We start from the raw sequence: 22,018 nt of genomic DNA, 5'->3' as shown, positions 1-22,018 counted from the left end.
TCAATAAAATTGGCTGTGTATCCTTTAATACAGTGGTTCTCAACCTGTGGGTCGGGACCCCTTTGGGGGTCAAACAACCCTTTCACAGGGGTCGCCTAAGACCATCGGAAAACACATATTTTCAATGGTTTTAGGAATAATTTTATGGTTGGGGGTCACCACAAGATGAGGAACTGTATTAAAGGGTCGCGGCATTAGGAAGATTGAGACCCACTGCTTTAATAGGTCATGTATGTGAGTTTTAGTGAAGTATGCCACATGGGAAGGTATAACTTATGGGTGTGATTATAGGTGTTGAACTGCTCTGTGACAGAGATGTGGACATGGCAACTCGGGTGCAAGACTTGTTGGAATTCCTCCATGAGAAACAGCAGGAGCTAGACCTCGCAGCAGAACAACATCGGAAACATTTGGAACAATGTGTGCAGCTACGTCATCTGCAGGCTGAAGTCAAGCAGGTATAAAACAAGAGTAGTTCTTAATCTCTCTATTCCATGTCCATCTGTTGGCATAAAACGAACTTGCAGTCAACCCAAATCATTTTTTTATGCAATCATATTTATCTGTTAGCAGAATTGATAAGACATGTCTGGCAGTTCATTTGAATTCCCACCGAAATTACCTAGAACTGTCAGCCAATTTCTCTTTGTTTCCATTTCCCAAATCCCAGTTTTTTGAAGAAACAAATCGCATATACCTGTGAAGGATAAATGGTACGATCCAAAAGGAGAAATGCAGTGAGGCTCCATTGTTGTATCTATTCAGTGATATGAATCTGCCATGGTTCAACATCCGTTTTTATCATAAAGCCATATTGTTAATTGAGTGGGTTGGCACATGACATTAATACAACTGAACATTATCTATGGATAAGTGAAATGCTCCAAGGAAGACAAAAAGAGAAAAAAGGATATCTATACGATGTTTCGAGTAGAGTTACAGTCACCAGGAAAAGCCAAATCTCCCTCCACTTCTGTTTCTACAAAGAAGTCCTTGCAGAGAGCTGGAAAGGCAGAGGAAATATGGCGTTCCACTTTTTGCTTGGCTTAAAAGCTAAATCTGGGGGAGGGGGTAGTTAATCATTTGTTAGTCTTAATGTCTATGGAGATTCTGAGTCATCCAGGTCATGGTAGTCCCAAAAGTACTTTTTCAGGAGGCAACTAGACTTTCTTGTTTTTCTTTGAAGACGTTTCACTTCTCATCCAACAAGCTTCTTCAGCTTTGACTGGATGGTGGGGAATGGAAGGATTTATATTCCTTGCAGACAGCTGGTCATTTGCATTCTTTTGAGAGAGCCGTTGAGGCCACTAGGAGGTTTATCTGTGACCTCAGGGTCACCTGAGTAGTGCAAATGTGGGTGGAGGCTTCTTGGTTGCAGGATGCTTTCTGTCCTATGTCCCTTCATTGTTGAAGACAGGTGTAGGCTGTTGGGGATGAATCTATGTTGTCTGCATCTCAAACTGAAGCGCAAATAGTTCCTGTAGTCTGCACTACTCCTGCACTATTCAAACTCCTGCACTATTCAAAGGGTGTTCATCCTAAAGTGCATAGCTAAATGTCTGTGGAGATTTTCAGTCATCCAGGTCATAATTGTCCCAAAGGTGCTTTTTCAGGAGGCGACTGGACTTTCTTGTTTTTCTTTGAAGACATTTCACTTCTCATCCAAGAAGTTTCTTGTAAGTCTTGTTCCAGGATTCTGACTTGTGGCGGCATGACTTTAGATACTTAAACGAAAGCAAATCCTTAGCTACAGATTGTGGTTAAACTAATGAACCATCAATAATTTATAATTATGGGAATAAAATTTGTATCTTCCTAGAAATGTTAAAGATTATCATATTGTTAAATTACAAAGTAAGGAAAGCATAATAATAACCATCTGGGATGAAAGTTTTTTCTTTCTTTCAATAAAAATATATATAAATGGATTAGTAAGTAAAGATCTATAATCTTTTGTTTAAGAATAAGAACATTAATGTCAGTCTTATATTGTCAGTGATCAGAATTCTAGAATTTCATTTCTCATTATTTCATATTTGTAAGTAGAAATTTATTCTGCCACAAGTAAGGTTACTCCAAAAATATAAGTCTTTTTATTTTTAACCCAAGAAGGAAGACACATTAGTATTTTCATTCTAAGTTAGAAAAGTCTTCATAGGTCAGCAGGTGCTTGATCAGATATGGTAGAATAAATTGTGTTTGCTCTGTTACTTTTCTGGGCATTCAGTGCATGGTTTATTCAGTTTCTCTGCCAGATAGGCTGTCCTTGAACTCTGACATGTAAAAAACACTTAATAGAACTAAAATAGGAATGTTAAGAATGTGTTGAGACTGCTATTGCTATTTTAGTAAGTATACAGTACAGAAATGCAAATGTTTGAACATTTATATTCTAATGCTTTTCTCTGAGCTTAATATCTGATAAACAGGGTGAATTTGTTTAACCCTGTTGCAGTTACATCTTCTTTTGAATTATGAATATCTTCAGTATAGTCAACAGAAAAGACATTTTAGGGCATGAAGATGGACGAAAGTCTTCACCATGGAATCTGTCAACTTACTTGTTTTTAATGAATCCCTTCTAAACACATATCTACAATTGGTATTTTGTTCTGATAAAAATTATGCAATACCATTTTATCTAATAATATAGAAAATAAATTATATTTATTTGGGGAAAATGAAAAGACTTAATAGTGACTGTTATTGCAAAATGATAATTTCTCTAGCATTTGCACATAATTCCAGATGTTCTCTTCTATCAGATGAAAGCTTAACTAATCTAGCCAAGTCTTTTCATTCCCTTGCTTGAATTTGTTTTACCCTTCCTGATACTCAGAACATTTAATCATGTTAGATGTTCATAACATCTAATCATTGTTACTTCTCCATAAAGAACGCTTCAGAATCCTGATTAACAAACTTCAAACATAATGATAGGGTGGGTTTCAAGAGATAGGTTGGAAGGGGCAATAGTACCATCTAGCCAGCCCAGTGTCCCGAATTTTAGAAAGGTTACCAAAAGAAAAGAAAATTTAAAAAATTCCTCTCCAGTCCCCATCCCATATGAAACGTATCTGCCATCTTTAGAGCTTCTTTTTAAAAAATACAATACATTTTTATTTGTTGATTATTTTAAATGGTTTCCCCCTGCCTCTGGGACTGTTTACTAATAGAAAATGGATAATATTAATTGTAAGGTTGATTGTGCTGCTCAAATGTAGAAGAGAAGGTTGTATATTGTTTCTGTCTTGCATTTTGTTTTAGGTATTGGGTTGGATCCGAAATGGAGAGTCCATGTTAAATGCTGGCCTAATTACAGCTAGTTCGCTACAGGAGGCTGAGCAGCTGCAGCGTGAACATGAGCAGTTCCAGCATGCAATAGAGGTAAAAGTGGTGGTGTTTTTTTTTTCTTATTACATTTTATTTTGTAGTCTGGGAGACTGTGTAAAGGCAACTTTTGAAATATGGACTTAATAGTATATATTTATTCATATTTAATATATTGCTAGGTGCACCACTTTAATATGCCAGATTCTATCTAAACAGATTCTTGCCTCCCATGTGAGCAGCTGGTCCAGAGGCAAAATTATCCCATTTGATTGATTTTTCATAAATCTGCCACGGCTTGCATTTTCTGCATCAGGAGCAATAGCCATCAATCATCTATACAGCTGCTAGGGCATATTCACATGTAAAGAAATTGTTTTGTTGCATTTGCTCATACTTGCTACAAAGGCTACATTATCCTTTCTCGCCAAATATGAGAAATAGGATTTGAAATCATTAGATAGAGGGGCCTCTACTTTGCCTCTTCAGCTGTGCCTGCTTGAAATGCAAAAGAGCTGCTGTCAGTGAGTGCAGAAAAATATCAAGTTGGATGGCTTAACTATAGATCAATATTTTAAAATTAGTTGACAAGGTCACTAATAATCAACTGTGCTAGGCTAATACTGAGGTTAAAATTATCTTCACTTCTGTAGTATTGGATATTTCTAAGTTATAATTTCATTTATGATGTATTGCCCAAGTTTATGTTGCCATGGTAACATAGTATGCATGGCTGAATCCCATATCATGGAAATAGGACTAATATGGAAGCAAAAGCACCAGTGCCTCTTCAGCAAGAAGCTGGTAGTGCTGATATGCTTGCAAATTGTCATGAGGTGGATTATCTCATAAAACAAACAATGACCAAGCAGTTCAACCATGTTTTTGAATCAGTGCTGGGTGTTCATGCTCCTTGATATAAGTAACAGAGGAATTCTTATCTCACCTGGAATAAGATCTGTCTTCATTCTGTCTCTACAAGCTCCATAATCTCTTCATCCTTGTCTTGGGTTGAGGGCAGGGGTGAAATCCAGCAGGTTCTGACAGGTTCTAGAGAACCGGTAGCAGAAATTTTGAGTAGTTTGAAGAACCGGCAAATACCACCTCTGGCTGGCCCCAGAGTGGGGTGGGAATGGAGATTTTGCAATATCCTTCCCCCAGGAGTGGAGAGGGAATGGGGATTTTGCAGTATCCTTCCCCCAGGAGTGGTGAGGGAATGGGGATTTTGCAGTATCCTTCCCCCAGGAATGGTGAGGGAATGGAGATTTCGCAATATCCTTCCCCCAGGAGTGGAGAGGGAATGGGGATTTTGCAGTATCCTTCCCCCAGGAGTGGTGAGGGAATGGAGATTTTGCAGTATCCTTCCCCTGTCACACCCACCAAGCCATGCCCACCAAGCCACACCACGCCCACCAAGCCATGTTCACAGAACCGGTAGTAAAAAAAAATTTGGATTTCACCATTGGTTGAGGGACATATTGGAATGAAGAATAGGAAAGCATATTTCTGCTGTGAAACTTCCTCTCCATTTGATTCTCTATATGTGGGCAATGGTATGTGAGAAAGACTTTGAGAGAGGGGTTAGATCGCAGCTTCTTAATGGGAAGAGAAAGAGGCGGAGAAGGGACTTTCCCTGGCATCTCCGACTGTAAAGCAGACAGACAGAAATTTGTACTTTCAAACTTGCCAGATTCTGTTAATGTAGCCTTATAATAAAGTACAATTAGCTCATCTGGTCTTGCACTCGCACACTGCTTTATAATCTAAAAAAAGACAAGGGAGCACACTTGGTCACCCCATGTGATTGGGAAATGTGTTGAAATGTACTCATCCAGTCAATCTGTGAGTAGAGAACACTATCTCTAATTGTCTATCTCAGTTTTTGTTAAGCTTTGCCCATGATAAGGAACGTACAACAGATGAGCAGAATTTTATTAAAATAGGTTAATAATAAGCTGTATGTGTCTGCCTGATGCTTATTAATTTACTAGAATTATATGCCACATTTATCTGTACAACTGGAGGCAACATACATAATATTCCTTCCTCCTGTTTTCCCCATAACAATAACTCTGTGAGGTGGATTGGGCTGAGAGAGAATGACTGGCTCAAAGTCTCCGGGCTGGCTTCCAGGCCTAAGGGAGACCTGGAATTCATGATCTTCCGGTCTCTAATCTATCACCTAGTTCCCTGACAAAAATGAGACGTGAAAGAGCTGACATAAGCCTCTTTTGGAAATGCTGATACTATGTGTTCACGAACCTAATGGTGTATTTTATTTATATTTCATCAGAAAACTCACCAGAGTGCCCTCCAAGTACAGCAGAAAGCTGAGGCAATGTTGCAGGCTAATCATTATGACATGGACATGATCAGGGATTGTGCTGAGAAGGTGGCCTCCCATTGGCAGCAGCTGATGCTCAAGATGGAAGATCGGCTCAAACTTGTGAATGCCTCTGTGGCTTTTTACAAAACATCAGAGCAGGTAGGCTTGTGTAGATTTTTGTTTAGTACGGTAATGTAACAGTTTAAACTGTTTAAATCTTAAACTATTATAAAAAATTCTTACACAGTATCAGGCTGCCATTCTCCTAGCCAAGCATCACAAGTTGACAGCCTGACATTAGTAACTGGCAGAGGGAAGAAAGGATTGGAATGTAGGGAGAAATTAGGGGGGGAATAGAAACCGAGCAGTGCCAGCTTGACACGTGAGCAGGGCCGGATTTTCCTATAGGCTAACTAGGCTTCAGCCTAGGGCCTCAAGATCAAGTGGGGCCTACATTCAAATTGTTAGCAAAATTAAAATTACACTTTCACTATAGGTGAAGGGGCCTCATAAGTGGAATAGCCTAGGGCCTCTTTTCATCTAAATCTGGTCCTGCACGTGAGAAACACCAGCCAGCCCGAGGTCACTCATTGGAATGCAGAGCTGGAAAGGAACTGAGTGTCCATTAACCAAACAATATACAAGCACCCAGTTGGACATTAATTCATAACAGGGATGGCCAGGGAAAAGGGAAAGCTAATTGTACTGTTTTGCACACCAAAACACCAGATTCAGCTTCACTACTTCTTTAACCATTTAAGCCTTAGTAAAGTATACTCCTATTAAAACAATGGGCCAGGAGTCTTTCTTTGCTAGAAGATTGAGTGGGTTAGTTAACACACAGATTCCGCAGCTGAAATGAATTTCACTTACAGAATCAATCCATTTGCTTTACTTCCATACTTTGGCAACCAGAGGTACCATGGTCTCAGCTAGTAGCAGAGTCTAATTGATCTTAGCCAAGCCCAACAATGTAATGTCATGTAATAATATGTATTAATCAAGGTTAATTCTTTTTTAAAAATATAATACTTTTGAACATTTTGATATGAATAAAAGATAAACATGAAAATATATATAAAGAAAAATTTAAAAAAAGATAAAAGAAAAAGTAAGAGACAATACAAGTAAAGAAAGAAAAGAAAAAGATAATTAAAGAAGTGACTTCCAATCTTTAAAGCAGTTAAAAACAAACTAATTATCCCTCCTTCCTCTCTGAGATTATATTACCATGTTTTCCCCAAAATAAGACCCTGTCTTATAATTTTTTTGAACCCCGAAATAAGTGCTTGGCCTTATTTTCAGGGATGTCTTATTACTTTGGGGCATGTGGAGAAAGATGGGGCTCCTCTTGCTGTCTTACCTGATTTCGAGCTCTGTCTCCCTAACCCTAACCAGAGGAAATGGCTGAGACCGACTGTGCGTGCGCTTAAATATTTTCAGAGAGGGCTTATTTTCGGGGGGGGGAGGCTTATTTTAGTGCATGCGTTCAAAAGCCCGATTGGGCTTATTATCAGGGGATGTCTTATTTTAGGGGAAACAGGGTAATTCTGTGTGCTTATTTATGAACAGCATGAATGGGATAAGTTGCACATATCAAATATGTAGGGCTAATCAAATGCTTGTGATTTTTAAAGAAGCTGGCAAACCAAGTTGTGATCGTTGGTTGTGTAGAAATGATCACTTATCCTTCATCATTCCTGCACCTGTTGGCTGATAGGTATGCAGTGTGCTGGAAAGTTTGGAGCAAGAATACAAGCGAGAAGAAGACTGGTGTGGAGGCGCTGATAAACTGGGCCCCAACTCTGAAACAGACCACGTGACTCCAATGATTAGCAAACACCTTGAACAAAAGGAGGCCTTCTTGAAGGTAATGGTGACAGTTCCAATGTACATTTCTCCCGTATTTTATTAGGCATAATTCTTGCACCTCCAGAGCCTAGTGAAGGTTCCTTGGCTTTGTGTGCTCAGTATCAAGTACTCTTCTGAAAAACAGCTTTTGGTCAAAGGGATAGGCACAGCATACAACTGCAGCTGTTCTTCTAAGCACTTTTCCCGTAGAGTTTTATACATGTGTGCTGAATTACTTAGGCTGGGAACAACTACCATATTTTTCAGAGTATAAGATGCACCTTTTCCCTCCAAAAAAGAGGGTGAAAATCTGGGTGCGTCTTATACTCCGAATGTAGCCCTGCCTGGCTTCTCAAATGGAGGTTTCAGAGGCTGAAAAAAGCATCAGAAATGAAGCTTCAGAAAAAGAGCCCCCAAACAGAGCTTCAGAAAAAACGCCCCCAAACAGAGCTTCAGTGGCTTTTTTTCTGAAGCTGTTTCAGAAGTTTCAGAGGCAGAAAAAAAAAAAAACCAAAAAAAGCAAGGCACAGAGCTCACAACCAAGGAACCTGTTGTTAAAATTCACCTCTGAGAACAACTGATTGGGGGTATTCTGGGAGGTCGATCCACCTGCCAATCAGCTTTTTTCTTATTTTCTTCCCCAAAAACTAGGGTGCGTCTTATACTCCAAAAAATACGGTACTTGCTTTTAATTGAGGAAAGAGGGGTGGGGGGAATGGGGAATGAAAATTGGAAAGATTACAGAATAAGAAAGGAAGAGAGAGTCTTGATTGGAAATGGAAAAATAATTTTCAGTTGTCTTAGCCCTTCAGGACAAGAATACACCTATTACTCGGCAGTTTAGAAAGAACAGACATACAAACAAAGCATTGGTGTTAGGCCTGATAAGGTTAAAGTAGCTTCATGTAATCCAATGTAACTTTTCTTTCCTTCCAATTAATATTTATTGGTGATAAATATTAATACTTAAGGCATAAATATGGAAATAGCATTGTTTGAGAAATACTGCAGGAAAAGAGGATCTAGGAAGGTAACTGAAGGAAATGAGTAGGAAGCTGTGGTTTTTCAGAACACCATGTCAAAACTGTTAGTTAATTGGAGTAGAAAACTGAAGAAATTAGGAAAGCACAAGGATATCATGTTGCCATTTAATACAAAATCTTATTTATTTTAATGTTATTAAAATGACCAGATAAGAGCATGTTTGAAATGCTGGGCAAAATAAACTATAAATGTAAAACGTACTATTTGGAAATAGAATGGCTTGTTTTAGGTTCAAAGCAGATTTCTTGTTTCATGCATATCCCTAGCTCCAGGGGTGAAATCCAGCAGGTTCTGACAGGTTCTAGAGAACCGGTAGCGGAAATTTTGAGTAGTTCAGAGAACCGGCAAATACCATCTCTGGCTAGCCCCAGAGTGGGGTGGGAATGGAGATTTTGCAATATCCTTCCCCTGGAGTGGGGAGGGAATGGGGATTTTGCAGTATCCTTCCCTTGCCACGCCCACCAAACCACGCCCACCAAGCCACGCCCACAGAACTGGTAGTAAAAAAAAAATTGGATTTCACCACTGCCTAGCTCTATCCACTAATTAATGCAATAAATTGGAAAACTGTATTATTTATTATAACAATACCTGGAGGCTTACTTTATTAAATGCTAATTTTTATTAGTCATATTTATATTGGACAGGGCCTCAATATCTCATGCTGTAAATTCATGTTTCTTAGACTTTGTTCTATTGCAAATGATGTTTCACAAACAATTTATAGCTGTACAATGGGAGCGCAGTTTATCCCAAGCACACAACCTGAAGTGGTGCCTACTTCCCTGGCATGACTTGGTAGTGTCCATATTTCCCTGTCAAGTCATACCTGTCTGGGGTTTTATCCTTCCTATCTACCCCTGCTGTAGTTTTACAAATAATAGCCACAAGTCTGCAGCTCCTGCTGTCAGCACAGCTACATATCATGCATGAGCTTGCCTTTCGCAGGCCAGTTTAATCTACACAGCTAGCTTGCTATGGATGGTCCTTATAAGCATGAGGACAGTTATGCAAGACTGAGGAGCTGTTACAAGTAAACATTCTTTTCCACCTGTCAATCCACCTAACTGTCAGAGAACTCAGTCACCTTCTCACTGCTGCTATGGCTTCTGGCATGAGCAGACAGTCTGAAACAGCACCCTCCAGATAGAACATCTGGTACCCTTTTGGGTAAGTATCTGTGATGAGATGGCTCCCTCTAGTGTGATTTAGCCAAGTAAGTATCTACTATGAGAAGAAGTGATCTGGGCAGCTGAAAATAATAGCAGAAGGACTGCATCTCAGCTGTGGCTCAAAGCTGCAGAAAGTAGATGGAAAAAAGACTTAGCAGCTACTATCACATTGGTTTGGCTAATCTTCCAGAAAAACCTTTATTTTAACTACCTACAGTCCTTTAGTTATTTAAAAAAACCCATTTTGAATAATGTTTACAAGAGGTGATAGCATCTCACAAACTAGACTGATCTAAAAAAGGATAAAACAGACCTAAACTGGTTAGTTTATGGATGGGAAACCACTAAGGAATCTCTCAATTTTCATTTGTACTGGAGAATTAAAAAAAGTATCCATAAGAAGGCAGTGGCAAATCATGTTAATATTTTGCCAAGAACATGTCATGGATATGTCATCCATGAAGTCAATAAGAATTGAGTTCAGTTCAGAGGAGCCTACTTTTAAATAGAGGTTCCCAATTAAAAAGGTTAGTTTGGTAATGTATCATTTGTGCCATAGTTTTGAATGGCTGAGGAAACACTGCACAAAATAATAGCTGGCTCTATGTAAAAGATTTCAAAAAGGAATAACAAAAAAATATTTTATTCTGACAAGAGTTTATGAGTTAGAATCCAGTTAAATCAGAAATACTGTTTATTGTAAGGTACCCAGAGTTGTTGAGAGTTGCGTGGCATACACATTTAACATAGCTATTTTTATTCCTTAGTAGAATGTAGGTTAAGAACCTTCAGGCCTGACAGTTGAGCAGAGCCGTTAAATTCAACTGTCACCATCATTCTCTCCTTTTAAAAATAAACTTTCTGCTAGAATTAGGTATTTAGATCCACAGAGTCTATGTACCAATTCTGAGTATAGATCTAACATTAGATTTGAGTAAGAAGAATCTTTGCACATCTTCTTTGTTAACATAATGGACGTGAATTAGCACGTTCAAGATGCCTATAAAGAATCTCTGAGAAGAAACAAAATGTACTAAAAATGATTAAGAAAGCAGTAACTATGAAGTTGGTCACGATTTCAGCAGCTGCTCTTTTGTGTATAAAAGAGACACAGTAAAGGACATCAAATATTTGAACTTGTTTTTCAGAAGAGTATTAAAAAGATTACTCAAAAATGACTCATATCAAACTCTTATCCTGGATGATTGTTTACTTTGGTATGTTCCATAGATGCCAGTCAATTCTTATTGGTGATTTTGATTTGAAAATATTAATTTTGATGCTGATTTAACTGGATATGTTGGCACTTAAATTATTTAGTTTGACTACATTAAAATATTATTGAATGTTTTTATGGTTTTGTTCCTCTATGCTGATGTTTCCTAACCTTCAGAGGTGTCAATCTCTTTTCCCAGAATTTCTCAGCCAGTCTGGGCATTACAGAGAATTCAGTGATCTAAAATCTATCCATCTGGAAGTTGCCATGATTGAGAAACATTGTTCTGTGCAATGAACTCTGAATCTCCTGTATTAGCATTCTTGCTGTTTAGAAACTGACCCAATTAGAAAAAATAAGCCTCTCGCTCTCCCTTTCTCCCTCTCTCTGTCTGTGTCTTGTATGCTGGAGCCAATGCTGTCTTGCTACCTAATTTGCAAATTGTGGATGTTAGCAAAAATATAGGTACCCTGTTTCCCCCCAAATAAGACATCCCCTGATAATAAGCCCAATCGGGCTTTTGAGCGCATGGCAATAAGGCCAAGCACTTATTTCAGGGTTCAAAAAAATATAAGACAGGGTCTTATTTTCGGGGAAACACGATAATAAGAAAGCCAGTGGTTAAGGCATCAGGCTATAAAGAGAAAGATCATGAGTTCATGTACTGCCTTAACCATGAAACCAGCTGAGTGATTTTGAACTAGTCACTCGCTCTCAGGCCAACCCACCCCATGTTGTTGTGAAGAAAATAGGACAAGGAAAGTGTATTGGATATGTTTGCGCCTTGAGTTATTGGTAAAAATAATGAAGACAGGATGCAAACAAAGACATAAGCATGCAGTACTGTTACAAAGTTGTTTTGCTTCAACAGTCCATTGATTGCTTAAATAAATATTTTCTCAATGATTCAGAATAATGATGTCTGCATTATTTTGATCCTTTTTGGTTGATGCATCTGTCTTGCCCTTTCTAGGCTTGCACATTGGCTCGGAGAAATGCAGATGTGTTCCTGAAATACCTGCACAGAAATAGTGTCAATATGCCAGGGATGGTGACTCACATCAAGGCTCCTGAACAGCAGGTCAAAAGTGAGTTTGGGTGTTTTATTAATATTAGCAAACATTTTGTATGTCTATTGTTATATGTGCTTAAATTATATATCTGCACATGATTTGTCCTTTAATAATTTCTCACCTGGCAGATATCCTGAATGAACTTTTCCAGAGAGAAAATCGTGTCCTACACTACTGGACAATGAGAAAACGACGCCTTGACCAATGTCAGCAATATGTAGTCTTTGAAAGAAGCGCTAAACAGGTCAGGGTCTGTCTTTATTGATATAGTTGAGTTGGGATGTTCATATCTTCTTATAACTCTTCCTCCAGCTGTCATTCAAAAATAACCAATAAAACATCATGTCACTATGTTTTTTTCAAATATGTCCTGTCCCATCCCCAACCACCTTCAAACATCTTCCTCCCAGATTCCTTGTCAAGCAAAACGAAAGTTTAAGGAATACCTTTTAGCATTCTGTGCAACACAAAAGAAAAATAACAACAGAAAATCAGTGGACCTCCTTCCATTCTATATATTCTTAGCAATATTAGAGATACAAACACAGATTACACACACACACAGACACAGACACAGACACAGCCATCATTCCCTCCTACATAAAAATGCAGGATTGTTTACCTCTATCTATCTATTGGAAAACAAAGAGATGACTTTTAACAATTTTAGAGTGAGCCACTTTGTTGTATTGATTATGGCATCAGATTAGAAATTGGTAGAAAATAAGATCAAGTCCCGCCTTAGACTTGAAGCCATTTGAGTGGCTTTGGGCCAATTATATTCCCTCCAGCCACATGAAGAAGACAATGGCAAGCCACCTTTGAAATCTTGCCAAGAAAACTGCAAGGATTGTCCTGGCAAGTGCTATGAATTAATATTGCCTTGAAAACATCCTCCCCCACCCCCCCCAAAAAAAATAGGAGAATGGAGAAAAGAGATGGAGTGAGCAGTGTTTCAAACAGGAATAGTAATTGGTTGTCTCATACATTAAGAGCTGTAGTACTGAGATGATAGTGGTGCCTCTTGCTGGTATCTTCAGACTAACCCATACTGGAGAATTCTTTTGGGATAATTGCGAATGAGATATAATAGAAGAAGAAAAAAGACTTGGGAGGAATATGTGCAAGTAGTCCTCAACTTAGTACCAGTTATTTAGTGACCATTCAAAGTTATGACCAAAAAGGGACAACTCAGCTGCATTTTTGGCCATTTGCAGTGTCCTGTGATCTCATGATTGTGTTTTATGATGGTTTTGCCAAAACCCAGCATTTACTTCCAATTTTCAGCAAAATCACACCCATAGCAAACAAAGTGTTCGCACTTATGACCTCCTCATTCACTTAACGACTGTCACAAAAAAATGTAACATTGGGTTGATTTTTATGACCATCATGACAATTGACCATAACTTCAGTCAGCTAGGTGGGATATTGCTGTGCTTATTGAGAATTTATCAACTAATGAACAATTGTTGATTTCAGTGATTGTTTTTTTGTCAAAATCACTTTCCGGTTACTTGTCTTGCACTTCAGTTACACTATAATTTGTGTTCTGCTGCTTTTCTGTATACTTTTCTGTGTACTAGTATATTCTGTTTTGCTTTAGCATCACAACTAATGGAATTGGCTTTGCACTGAGCATTTTGTCTTTTATGTTAGGGGGGAAATGCATACCAGCCCTAAATGTATTTAATTAGAAACAAACTCAGTTGAGATAATTATGATATTTTGTCCCCAGAAAAATTACTTCAGACTGTGACAAAAATACAATTTGAATATTTTTGAATAATATAAGGGAGAAAAAGGACAAGACAAAAACTCCCAGAATTTTGAATAAATAAGCTGTTGTTAGGAAATGGTCATGTTGCTTCTCCTAGAAGAAGTTATTTAATTTGTCTTCTTTAATTGTCTTCTTAGGCTCTTGAGTGGATCCATGATAATGGAGAGTTTTATTTATCCACACACACCTCCACTGGCTCTAGTATCCAGCATACTCAAGAGCTCTTGAAAGAACATGAAGAATTCCAGATAACTGCAAAGGTAAATGTACTACTGTACACATTTAGGTTTTCTGTATCTTGAAAAAGACACCAATTTGGCTCCAGTTTGGAAAAAGTGGGTTAAATCCATCTCCCATGCCATATAGATCCTGCAAACCTTACTATTTGGGATAAATCTAATGTGTTGCATTTGGGATCTATTATAATTGTAGGAGATTGGCATTTATAGTTTCTACCAAGTCTATAAAATACTTGGGTTTACTCCTCTTCCAATGTTTGTCACAGTATATTGAATTAAATATGTTAATCAAAAATGTGTTAGGAAAGCTAAAGCCCCTAGGGTATTTTTTTGGCCAAATTGCATTTACCTTGTGAAGATGATGACTTTAATCTACCATTGAGCGTTTATCTTTACATCTACAGTATATGCTTCTGGGATGAGACTTACTTTGATTTCCTCTTTGGGCCCATTTGTAAAGCAGATGTGTAAAACCTTTGAAATCTTGGTTGAAGCTATGACATCCTAAATCAGGGTTTTTGTTTCCTGCTTTGAAAGTTGTTAAGCATATTTGATAATTGAGAAGCTGTTATTATGGTATAATTCAAATCTGAATATAATGTGTCACTGAAGTGCCTAGGCATTGTATGGTCTACATAGAATAACAGAGTTGGAAGGGACCTTGGAAGTCATCTAGTCCAACCCCTTACTTCAGCAGGAGACCCTATTCCATTTCAGACAAATGGCTGTCCAGTCTCTTCTTGAAAGCCTCCAGTGATGGGGCATCCAGAACTTCAGAAGGCAGGCTATTGCACTGGTTTCTCAATCAAAATTTTCTGTTACGAAATGTGAAATATGACATTAGGCTTTAAACATGAAAATAATTTAACGGAAATTATTATTTTTAATTGATTACCCTTAAAGTATGTTTTAAATGAGGTGGACATTAAATCTCTTGTGTTGGTGATATAAGAAATTTGAAGTTTCTTTAATCCTGTAGATTTTGTCTTGTTCTATGATATAGCTTTATTTTGGTTTCAAGTTAATATATATGTTATAATTTGGGGAATTAGATTTAAGGATCTCAGTAGGATGCTGAATTATATTCCTAAAAGATAAGATTTGTCAAAGAGTTTTGGCTTTATCAGGCTTGAGATGTACCAAAGAGGATAATCTTACATAACTCGAAAGAGTATAAGAGGATATGAGTTTTTTATCTATTTTTTAAAAGTGCTCTAAAAATGAGAAGACGCATTACTTTATGATCCAGGTTTGATGACAAACTCAATGACTGAAATAATTCCATGTAGATCTTTATACTTACATAGATATTTTCTTTCCCATTCCAATTGTTGGAGTTTGGGTTTTGTTTTCTTTTGCTTTTCCAATTATGTTTAGTTCATTTAACCACTATAATTTATTTAAGTTTTTTTAAATTGTATCTTCATTATTCAGTGCAGACTATTTTCTCTTCGATTGTACTATTTTAGCACTTTAGAAAATTGATAGGTATTGGCCTGCTTCGATCATAGTTTCTAATAAAAGAGAAGTTAAACTAGCTTATTATAAGCTTTGGGGCCTTGAAAATATCAATATTTGTTTAACTCATGCATACCTAAAAGTAAAAAAAATGGAATGCCTAAAACAATCCTTTTCTTGTGGCTAAAATAAAATACACGTTTGGTTTTAAAACCATGACATTCCAAAATATATATTTAATTATTGAACAGCAGTACTGAAATGATGTCAGCAAAGTATCAGTAACATGCCTGAGGAATTCTGTAATCCAAGTGGAAATCATCTGCCTTTTTCTATTTGTGAAGCTGCTGGTAGAACCTTATATGTCACAATTTGCTTTTCATTGGTTAGTACAGGGGTCAGCAACCCGTGGCTCTGGAGCCACATCTTTCATTTCTCTGCTGCGGCTCCCTGTTGCTGGTCGGCTCCACAATTGATAGGGTTTTCGGTTAGAACAGGTAGAGGAAAAAGGATGCCGCACTAAGAGGAGACTCTATGGTGGGGGAACCGGACTTCCAGTCGGCTCTAGAATTGAATGGGGGCTTCTGGTTAGGACCTTTGTGGCTCTTTGAGTGTTTAAGGTTGCCAACCCCTGGGTTAGTATTAAATTATTTTATGCACAAATGATAATAATAGATTATGTTCACTTAGTGATTTTGAGAAAGTATATGCTGGTGAATAGGCTTAAATTATGGAAAGCTCTGGATAAATTTAGTTTTGAATGATGGCTGCTCAGTGGCAGGAAGAGTAATACGTAAGAGTAAAAAAGTAAAGCACAAGTGAGCATTAAAGAATACTCAACTAATACATTACACCAAAGAGGAAAAAGTCAAAATATGTGATGCCACTTGGTTGTATAATGTAGGTTTGTTGTGATATTCGATGGCAACTGGTTAAAATTGTGAACACATATGTATTTTCATATGTGAATAATGCCCATGAGAACCTGGATGATTTGCAGCAAATTTTAGATACAAGAAGGATAATGGATTTGAAAATTGATATATTAGAGACCAGAGTTATTGTGATTGATGGAGAAAGTAGATGGAGGCATTTTTAGATTAACAAATGTTAGCAGAAAGATGGTGGGTAGTATATGCAGTATGTTGTAAATAATGAATATTTGTTTAAAAGGTCACTATTTATGAAATATGAATATGTCAAGAAAAAAAACATAAAAGTAAGTTGAATGCAGTGGAGGTGATATCTTTAAGTGTATGTGCTAAAATAAGAAAAAAAGGGTCCAAAATGTATGGGTATTAATTGCATATTGATTAAATGTCCACATTGAATAAATGAGATGATTTATGAAGATGGGGAATGGGTCTAGAGGAAAACAAAGAGTGACAAAGTTTGAATTAACTGGAAGAGATGAGATCTTGAAAAAGAAAAAGAAGAGTTTTAAGAACAAAAGACAGTATATGAAATTATGGTTCGTTACAGTCAGCTAGATGTTGAGCTGGATTTGGTAATTTTGTCCGCCTATTGAGTCCTTACCGAGGATCTTGGATGGTGAGATGTGGCTCTCGGATGGTGTTACAGATATTGTCTCAGGATGAAAGCTGTTCCAAGTAAAGCTGGCTTTTGCAATTGACTGGTAATGAATTTGTCAATGCCAATAGTGTTCAAGTGGTACTTCAGTTGTTTTGGGATTAAACCTAAATTGCCTATTACTATTGGTATTATCTTTGCTTTTTTTTGCCACAGTCGTTCTGTTTCTATTTGCAAGTCTTTTAACTTTGTTATCTATTAATATTAATTAAATCTGCATATCACTTGACTGACAATGACTCTTGGAGTCTCATAACAATCAAACAAAGAAATTACAAAAAAAAAATCAATAAAAATAAAGATAAAAGATGGCAAATGTGTTGAAAAAGGGGGTCTCACTGTCCTTCGTCAAAGGCCTGGGTAAAGAGCCAGGTCTTCACAGCCTTCATGGCTCTTCTAAATAACAGCATAGTGGGAACTACCCAGATCTCAGGAGAAACCATGTTCCAGAGGATAGAGAAGGCATGCTTCCAGGGTCCAGAACCCAAAGCCTGCCAGTATGGTAGAAGCAGGAATGACTGGTAAAGACAGAAAAGCATGGATATGCACAGAGAATGTTGGTGTTGTAAGACTAGTGTTAGGTATGCTTCCTTTTCTTTTTTTTTATCTCATGCCTTTCATTTCTTCTATTTATTGCTTTTTACTGTTTTTCTGCATCTGCTTAGAGTCCTACGCTCTAAGCCAGAGGTATCAAACCCGATTTCATTGAGGGCCACATCAGGGTTGTGTTTGACCTTGGGGAGGCGTGGGGGGCGTGACCAGGGACCGTGGCCAGCTCAACATCACTCATGCCAGAGGCACCTGTGGTAGCCAAGTGCTAAGGCAGGACTTCCCTCAGTCCCTCCCTTTCATTATAACCTTCCTTCCTTCCTTCCTTCCTTCCTTCCTTCCTTCCTTCCTTCCTTCCTTCCATCCATCCATCCATCCATCCATCTTCCCCTCTTTCCTTCTTTTTCCTTCCTTGCTCTCTTCCTATCTTTCCTTCTTTGTCTTTCCTCTTTCCTTTTCTCCTTTCCTGTCCCTTTTTGGATGCTCAAATGCTAAGGAGGAAACATTTCTCCTTTTGTTTTGTTTTGCTTTTAGTTTGTTTTGCTAGCCCTCTGCCAGCAAAAATGGAGCCTGGAGTGGGGGCAGCATCCCCGGGTCCCATTTTTTGCCGTGACAGCCTCTTGCAGCCCTCTGCCAGTGAAAATGGAGCTGTTGGGGGGGGGGAGGCATTTTTGCTGCAAGAGGCCATTGTAGCTGAAAACGGAGCCTGGGAGGGCGGCTTTCAGGCCTTGAGTTTGACACTCCTGCTCTAAGGGGAGTGCTCAGAGCATTTCTATAATAAAATGAAATAAATTTGGAAGACCTCTGCCATCCTATAAGTAGATCAGACTTTTTTCAGCCTAATAATAATCAGACTTCCTTTCTGCTAGCATTCATCTGATCATCAATCCCATTTAGAGTGATACATCCCAACAGAATCTGTGATACAATCTTTTTATACCCATGCTGTAGGGGAAAATAGGACTGTTAATGTTACATTACTCTTTGAATACCATATACTTAGGGTATTATCAAACTCTCTGCTACTATAAAGACTGAAACTTCTTGAGTTCTTTATCAATAACATGTGGTATTATAAATTGGGTTTTTAGCATGATGAGGCATATTTCCCCAAACTTGTGTTTTCTGGATGGTTAGGTAATTCCCAGACACAGTAGTAGTGCCAATGCATGAGGCTATCCTAAATTAATTCTGTCTTCAGGTCCTTACTTTGCAGAACCCTAAAAGCTAGAAATGTAAAAAATGTTACAATGATCCTGATAATTCTGTTCAAGTACCAAAAAGCTGTTAGCATGGAAACAGAATATTATCTTCTATTTATAGCGTGAAAAGGCTGTTATTCATTAGAGGCACTGAATGTCCACTCTTCTTACCGCCTTCCCATCTTTCGTGTATCCTATAGCAAACCAAAGAGCGGGTGAAGTTGTTGATACAGCTAGCTGATGGCTTTTGTGAAAAGGGGCATGCCCATGCCGCAGAGATTAAAAAATGTGTCACAGCAGTGGACAAGAGATACAGAGACTTCTCTCTGCGTATGGAAAAATACAGGACCTCTTTAGAGAAAGCTCTGGGAATTTCTTCAGATTCCAATAAATCGGTGAGTTGCATTTTTATTTTTATTTTTGCTTGAAATAATGTTGAATGGCTTAATCTGTCTTGTAGAGTTTCTATCTAGATTAAGCCCCTTTTTTGTGTTTGTTTCTCCTTGTCTTGCATCTTCCCTTCCTTAATTTAGAGTAAAAGCTTGCAACTGGATATAATCCCAGCCAGTCTTCCTGGGTCAGAGGTGAAGCTGAGAGATGCTGCTCATGAACTTAATGAGGAAAAGAGGAAGTCTGCCCGCAGGAAAGAGTAAATCATTTGTCATCTCCTAGCATAATGCATGTTTATCCATGTTGGACTTGTGTGTTATTTTTAATCTACAGTATTTAGTTAGGTTGTTGTGCATTCATAGCCTCAGCCAACGTATCATTAATATGTCACCAAAACATTCTTTTTTACATTTATGTAAATTATGTACATTAAACAATCAGGGGAAAAAGTAACACATGCTAGTCTTGGCCATGTCAGAGTATACAATATGTCATGTTTTCCTCCCTCCTCCTCACTGCCTTTTCCACTTGTCCCTTTCCACTTCTCAGCAATGACCCTATATGTTAAAAAGAAAATGAGAATATGGATTTTAAGTTGTTCATTGCTATTTAATAAGTCTGAGGCAAGGCATTTTAAAATAGGCTGATCTCTTGAATGTCCAAAAAAGAATCTAGAATATTTTTTTTTCCTAAGATTCAACAACAAATAAGAATGAGCAAATGTACTCTTCCTTTAATGACCATCTGTCATTTTATTCAGTATTTTTATTGCTTCCTTTAGTCATTACTTAAAGCATAGATTAAATTGGAGGACAAAATGCTTCCAAGATGAGACTTAATATTTACTTATGCAAAAACAATGTTAAATCATTTTATTATCATTTTTACTGACCTTAATAGTCCACATTTTTTCTAGTTGCAGTTCTCATCCACTCTGTGCTCCTGAGCTCATCAAATATATTTTACTATGTAAAATCCTTGCCATGTATCTAATTTCTGTTGAATGATATATGATGAAACGAATAGTCTAAAGTTGTCTCTCTCTTGTGTGTATGGAAAGGTTCATCATGGCTGAGCTTATCCAGACAGAGAAGGCTTATGTAAGAGATCTCCGGGAATGTATGGATGTAAGTTCTTGTTTCCAAGCTAAATATGGATTCTCAAATAGATTTTATATTGTATGATCTGTAACCATAGAGCTAAATTGTGCAGTACTGTATCAGAAGTAGGCGTGTTTCTCAATTAAATCAAGAATTGCCAATGCTGGCTTGATCAGCTTCTTGTTTTGCTCTTTAAACATTCCTATGTTGATTGAACAGGGACAATAGCATATCTGTTCATTTTCAGGCACAATGAACTGGTTGCTGCTTTTGTTAAGCTTTTACTGTTTTGTTGAAGGGATAATGTTCTATTATTGCTTCCACTGTTACATTGCACATTCGAGAACTGGCTTATTCTCTCTGAACAGAAACTCCTCTCTTCTGTATTTCAGGGTCTGGTTTTAAACTGTTAGTTTTTCATTGACATGTTGCACTTGTTAGGATCTTATGATTATAATACCAAAGAATGGTATTATACAAATCTAAAATAGACATTTTATAAAGTCCAATATGATTTTGCATATATTAGTTTGAGAATGGTTGGTTATACCTAGATCATTGTTAATGATCGCTTCCCCTCCTCTTTTTTTTTTTTTTTTTGTTTCTTTTCTTTTTCTTTTTTTCTTTTTTTTTTACCAGACATACCTTTGGGAAATGACAAGTGGTGTTGAAGAGATCCCACCTGGTATTGTCAACAAAGAGCACATCATTTTTGGAAATATGCAGGAGATCTATGAATTCCATAACAAGTGAGTGAAGATAGTCACCCATGACCCTGCTTTTAGAAAAAAAAGAGTGATTTAATGTTTTCTGATATATTAAATGAATATATGGTTTTATTTTGCTACTGCAGATTGAAGGTTGAATGAGTGGAGCTTGACAATTTTCAGATTAGCATTGTTTTATTCTGGTTTTCTATTTGAGTAGATCTTGAAATAGACTTGCTTTATTCTGGTCTGGAAATTTCATGTAAATAGGTTGATCTAGGTTGTTCAGCCACCCAGACAATGAGTTGTTTTGGTTTTGCTGCGTAATACATAAAACTGATAAATAGAACACATCACCTTTTATCTGTGAGATGACTGATAATGCTAAATAGGATCTGAGAATAGCATTAAAGCCTTAATTCAGACTTACTAGATCACATAGTCTGAATTCAGGATTTATTTGAAGCTCCAGACTCACTAGATGCACATAAAAATTATTCTGTGGTGTTTCCCACACTAAATCTCCTCCCCTTAGTAAGGATCCCTAATTTGATATATCCTTTTTCTCTGTTAATATTTGTGGAGTCTAAAATTTTCTGTGAATAAGTAACAGATGAAAAATGTTTTACAACCAGCCTGCAAGCATACCTGCAAAACACAATGCTTTGTTTGCAAGAGCCTTATTTAAAACATAATTGTGTCTGCATATAGTGCAAGATGGAGAAAAGCAATTGTCTTACACTCTGAAGCCCCCAACTGTTGTAATTCTGAACTCCATGCACAGTCATCTCCTTTGAATTTGTCTCACTAGTCCATGTGAACATTAGGTACCATATTTTTCGGAGTATAAGACGCACCTTTTTCCCCCCAAAAAAGAGGATGAAAATCTGGGTGAATCTTATATTCCAAATATAGCCCCGCCCAGCCTCACAAATGGAGACTTCAGAGGCTGAAAGAAGCCTCTGAAAGAAGCTTCAGAAAAAAAGCCTAC

At 37.6% G+C, this 22,018-nt stretch overlaps 1 protein-coding gene across 1 annotated transcript in view; it reads left to right on the top strand.

Moving 5' to 3' along the window:
* The window catches only part of TRIO (trio Rho guanine nucleotide exchange factor), a 255,331-nt gene that overhangs the window by 145,482 nt on the left and 87,831 nt on the right, over positions 1-22,018 (top strand). The window contains exons 15-25 of the mRNA XM_070940772.1: positions 292-458; positions 3,268-3,387; positions 5,624-5,815; positions 7,377-7,526; positions 11,913-12,027; positions 12,141-12,256; positions 13,930-14,052; positions 19,031-19,225; positions 19,364-19,479; positions 20,281-20,347; positions 20,960-21,069. Of these exons, the coding sequence (XP_070796873.1) occupies positions 292-458; positions 3,268-3,387; positions 5,624-5,815; positions 7,377-7,526; positions 11,913-12,027; positions 12,141-12,256; positions 13,930-14,052; positions 19,031-19,225; positions 19,364-19,479; positions 20,281-20,347; positions 20,960-21,069 (1,471 nt within the window). The remainder of the gene's footprint in view (positions 1-291; positions 459-3,267; positions 3,388-5,623; positions 5,816-7,376; positions 7,527-11,912; positions 12,028-12,140; positions 12,257-13,929; positions 14,053-19,030; positions 19,226-19,363; positions 19,480-20,280; positions 20,348-20,959; positions 21,070-22,018) is intronic.

Source organism: Pituophis catenifer, unplaced genomic scaffold (genome assembly GCF_029215685.1).
Source record: "Pituophis catenifer annectens isolate HBS135680 unplaced genomic scaffold, rPitCat1.0.hap2 SCAF_3, whole genome shotgun sequence".
Classification (NCBI taxonomy): Eukaryota; Metazoa; Chordata; class Lepidosauria; order Squamata; family Colubridae; genus Pituophis; species Pituophis catenifer.
The sequence above is the reverse complement of the archived record's forward strand: the minus strand, read 5'-3'. Positions and strand labels throughout refer to the sequence as shown.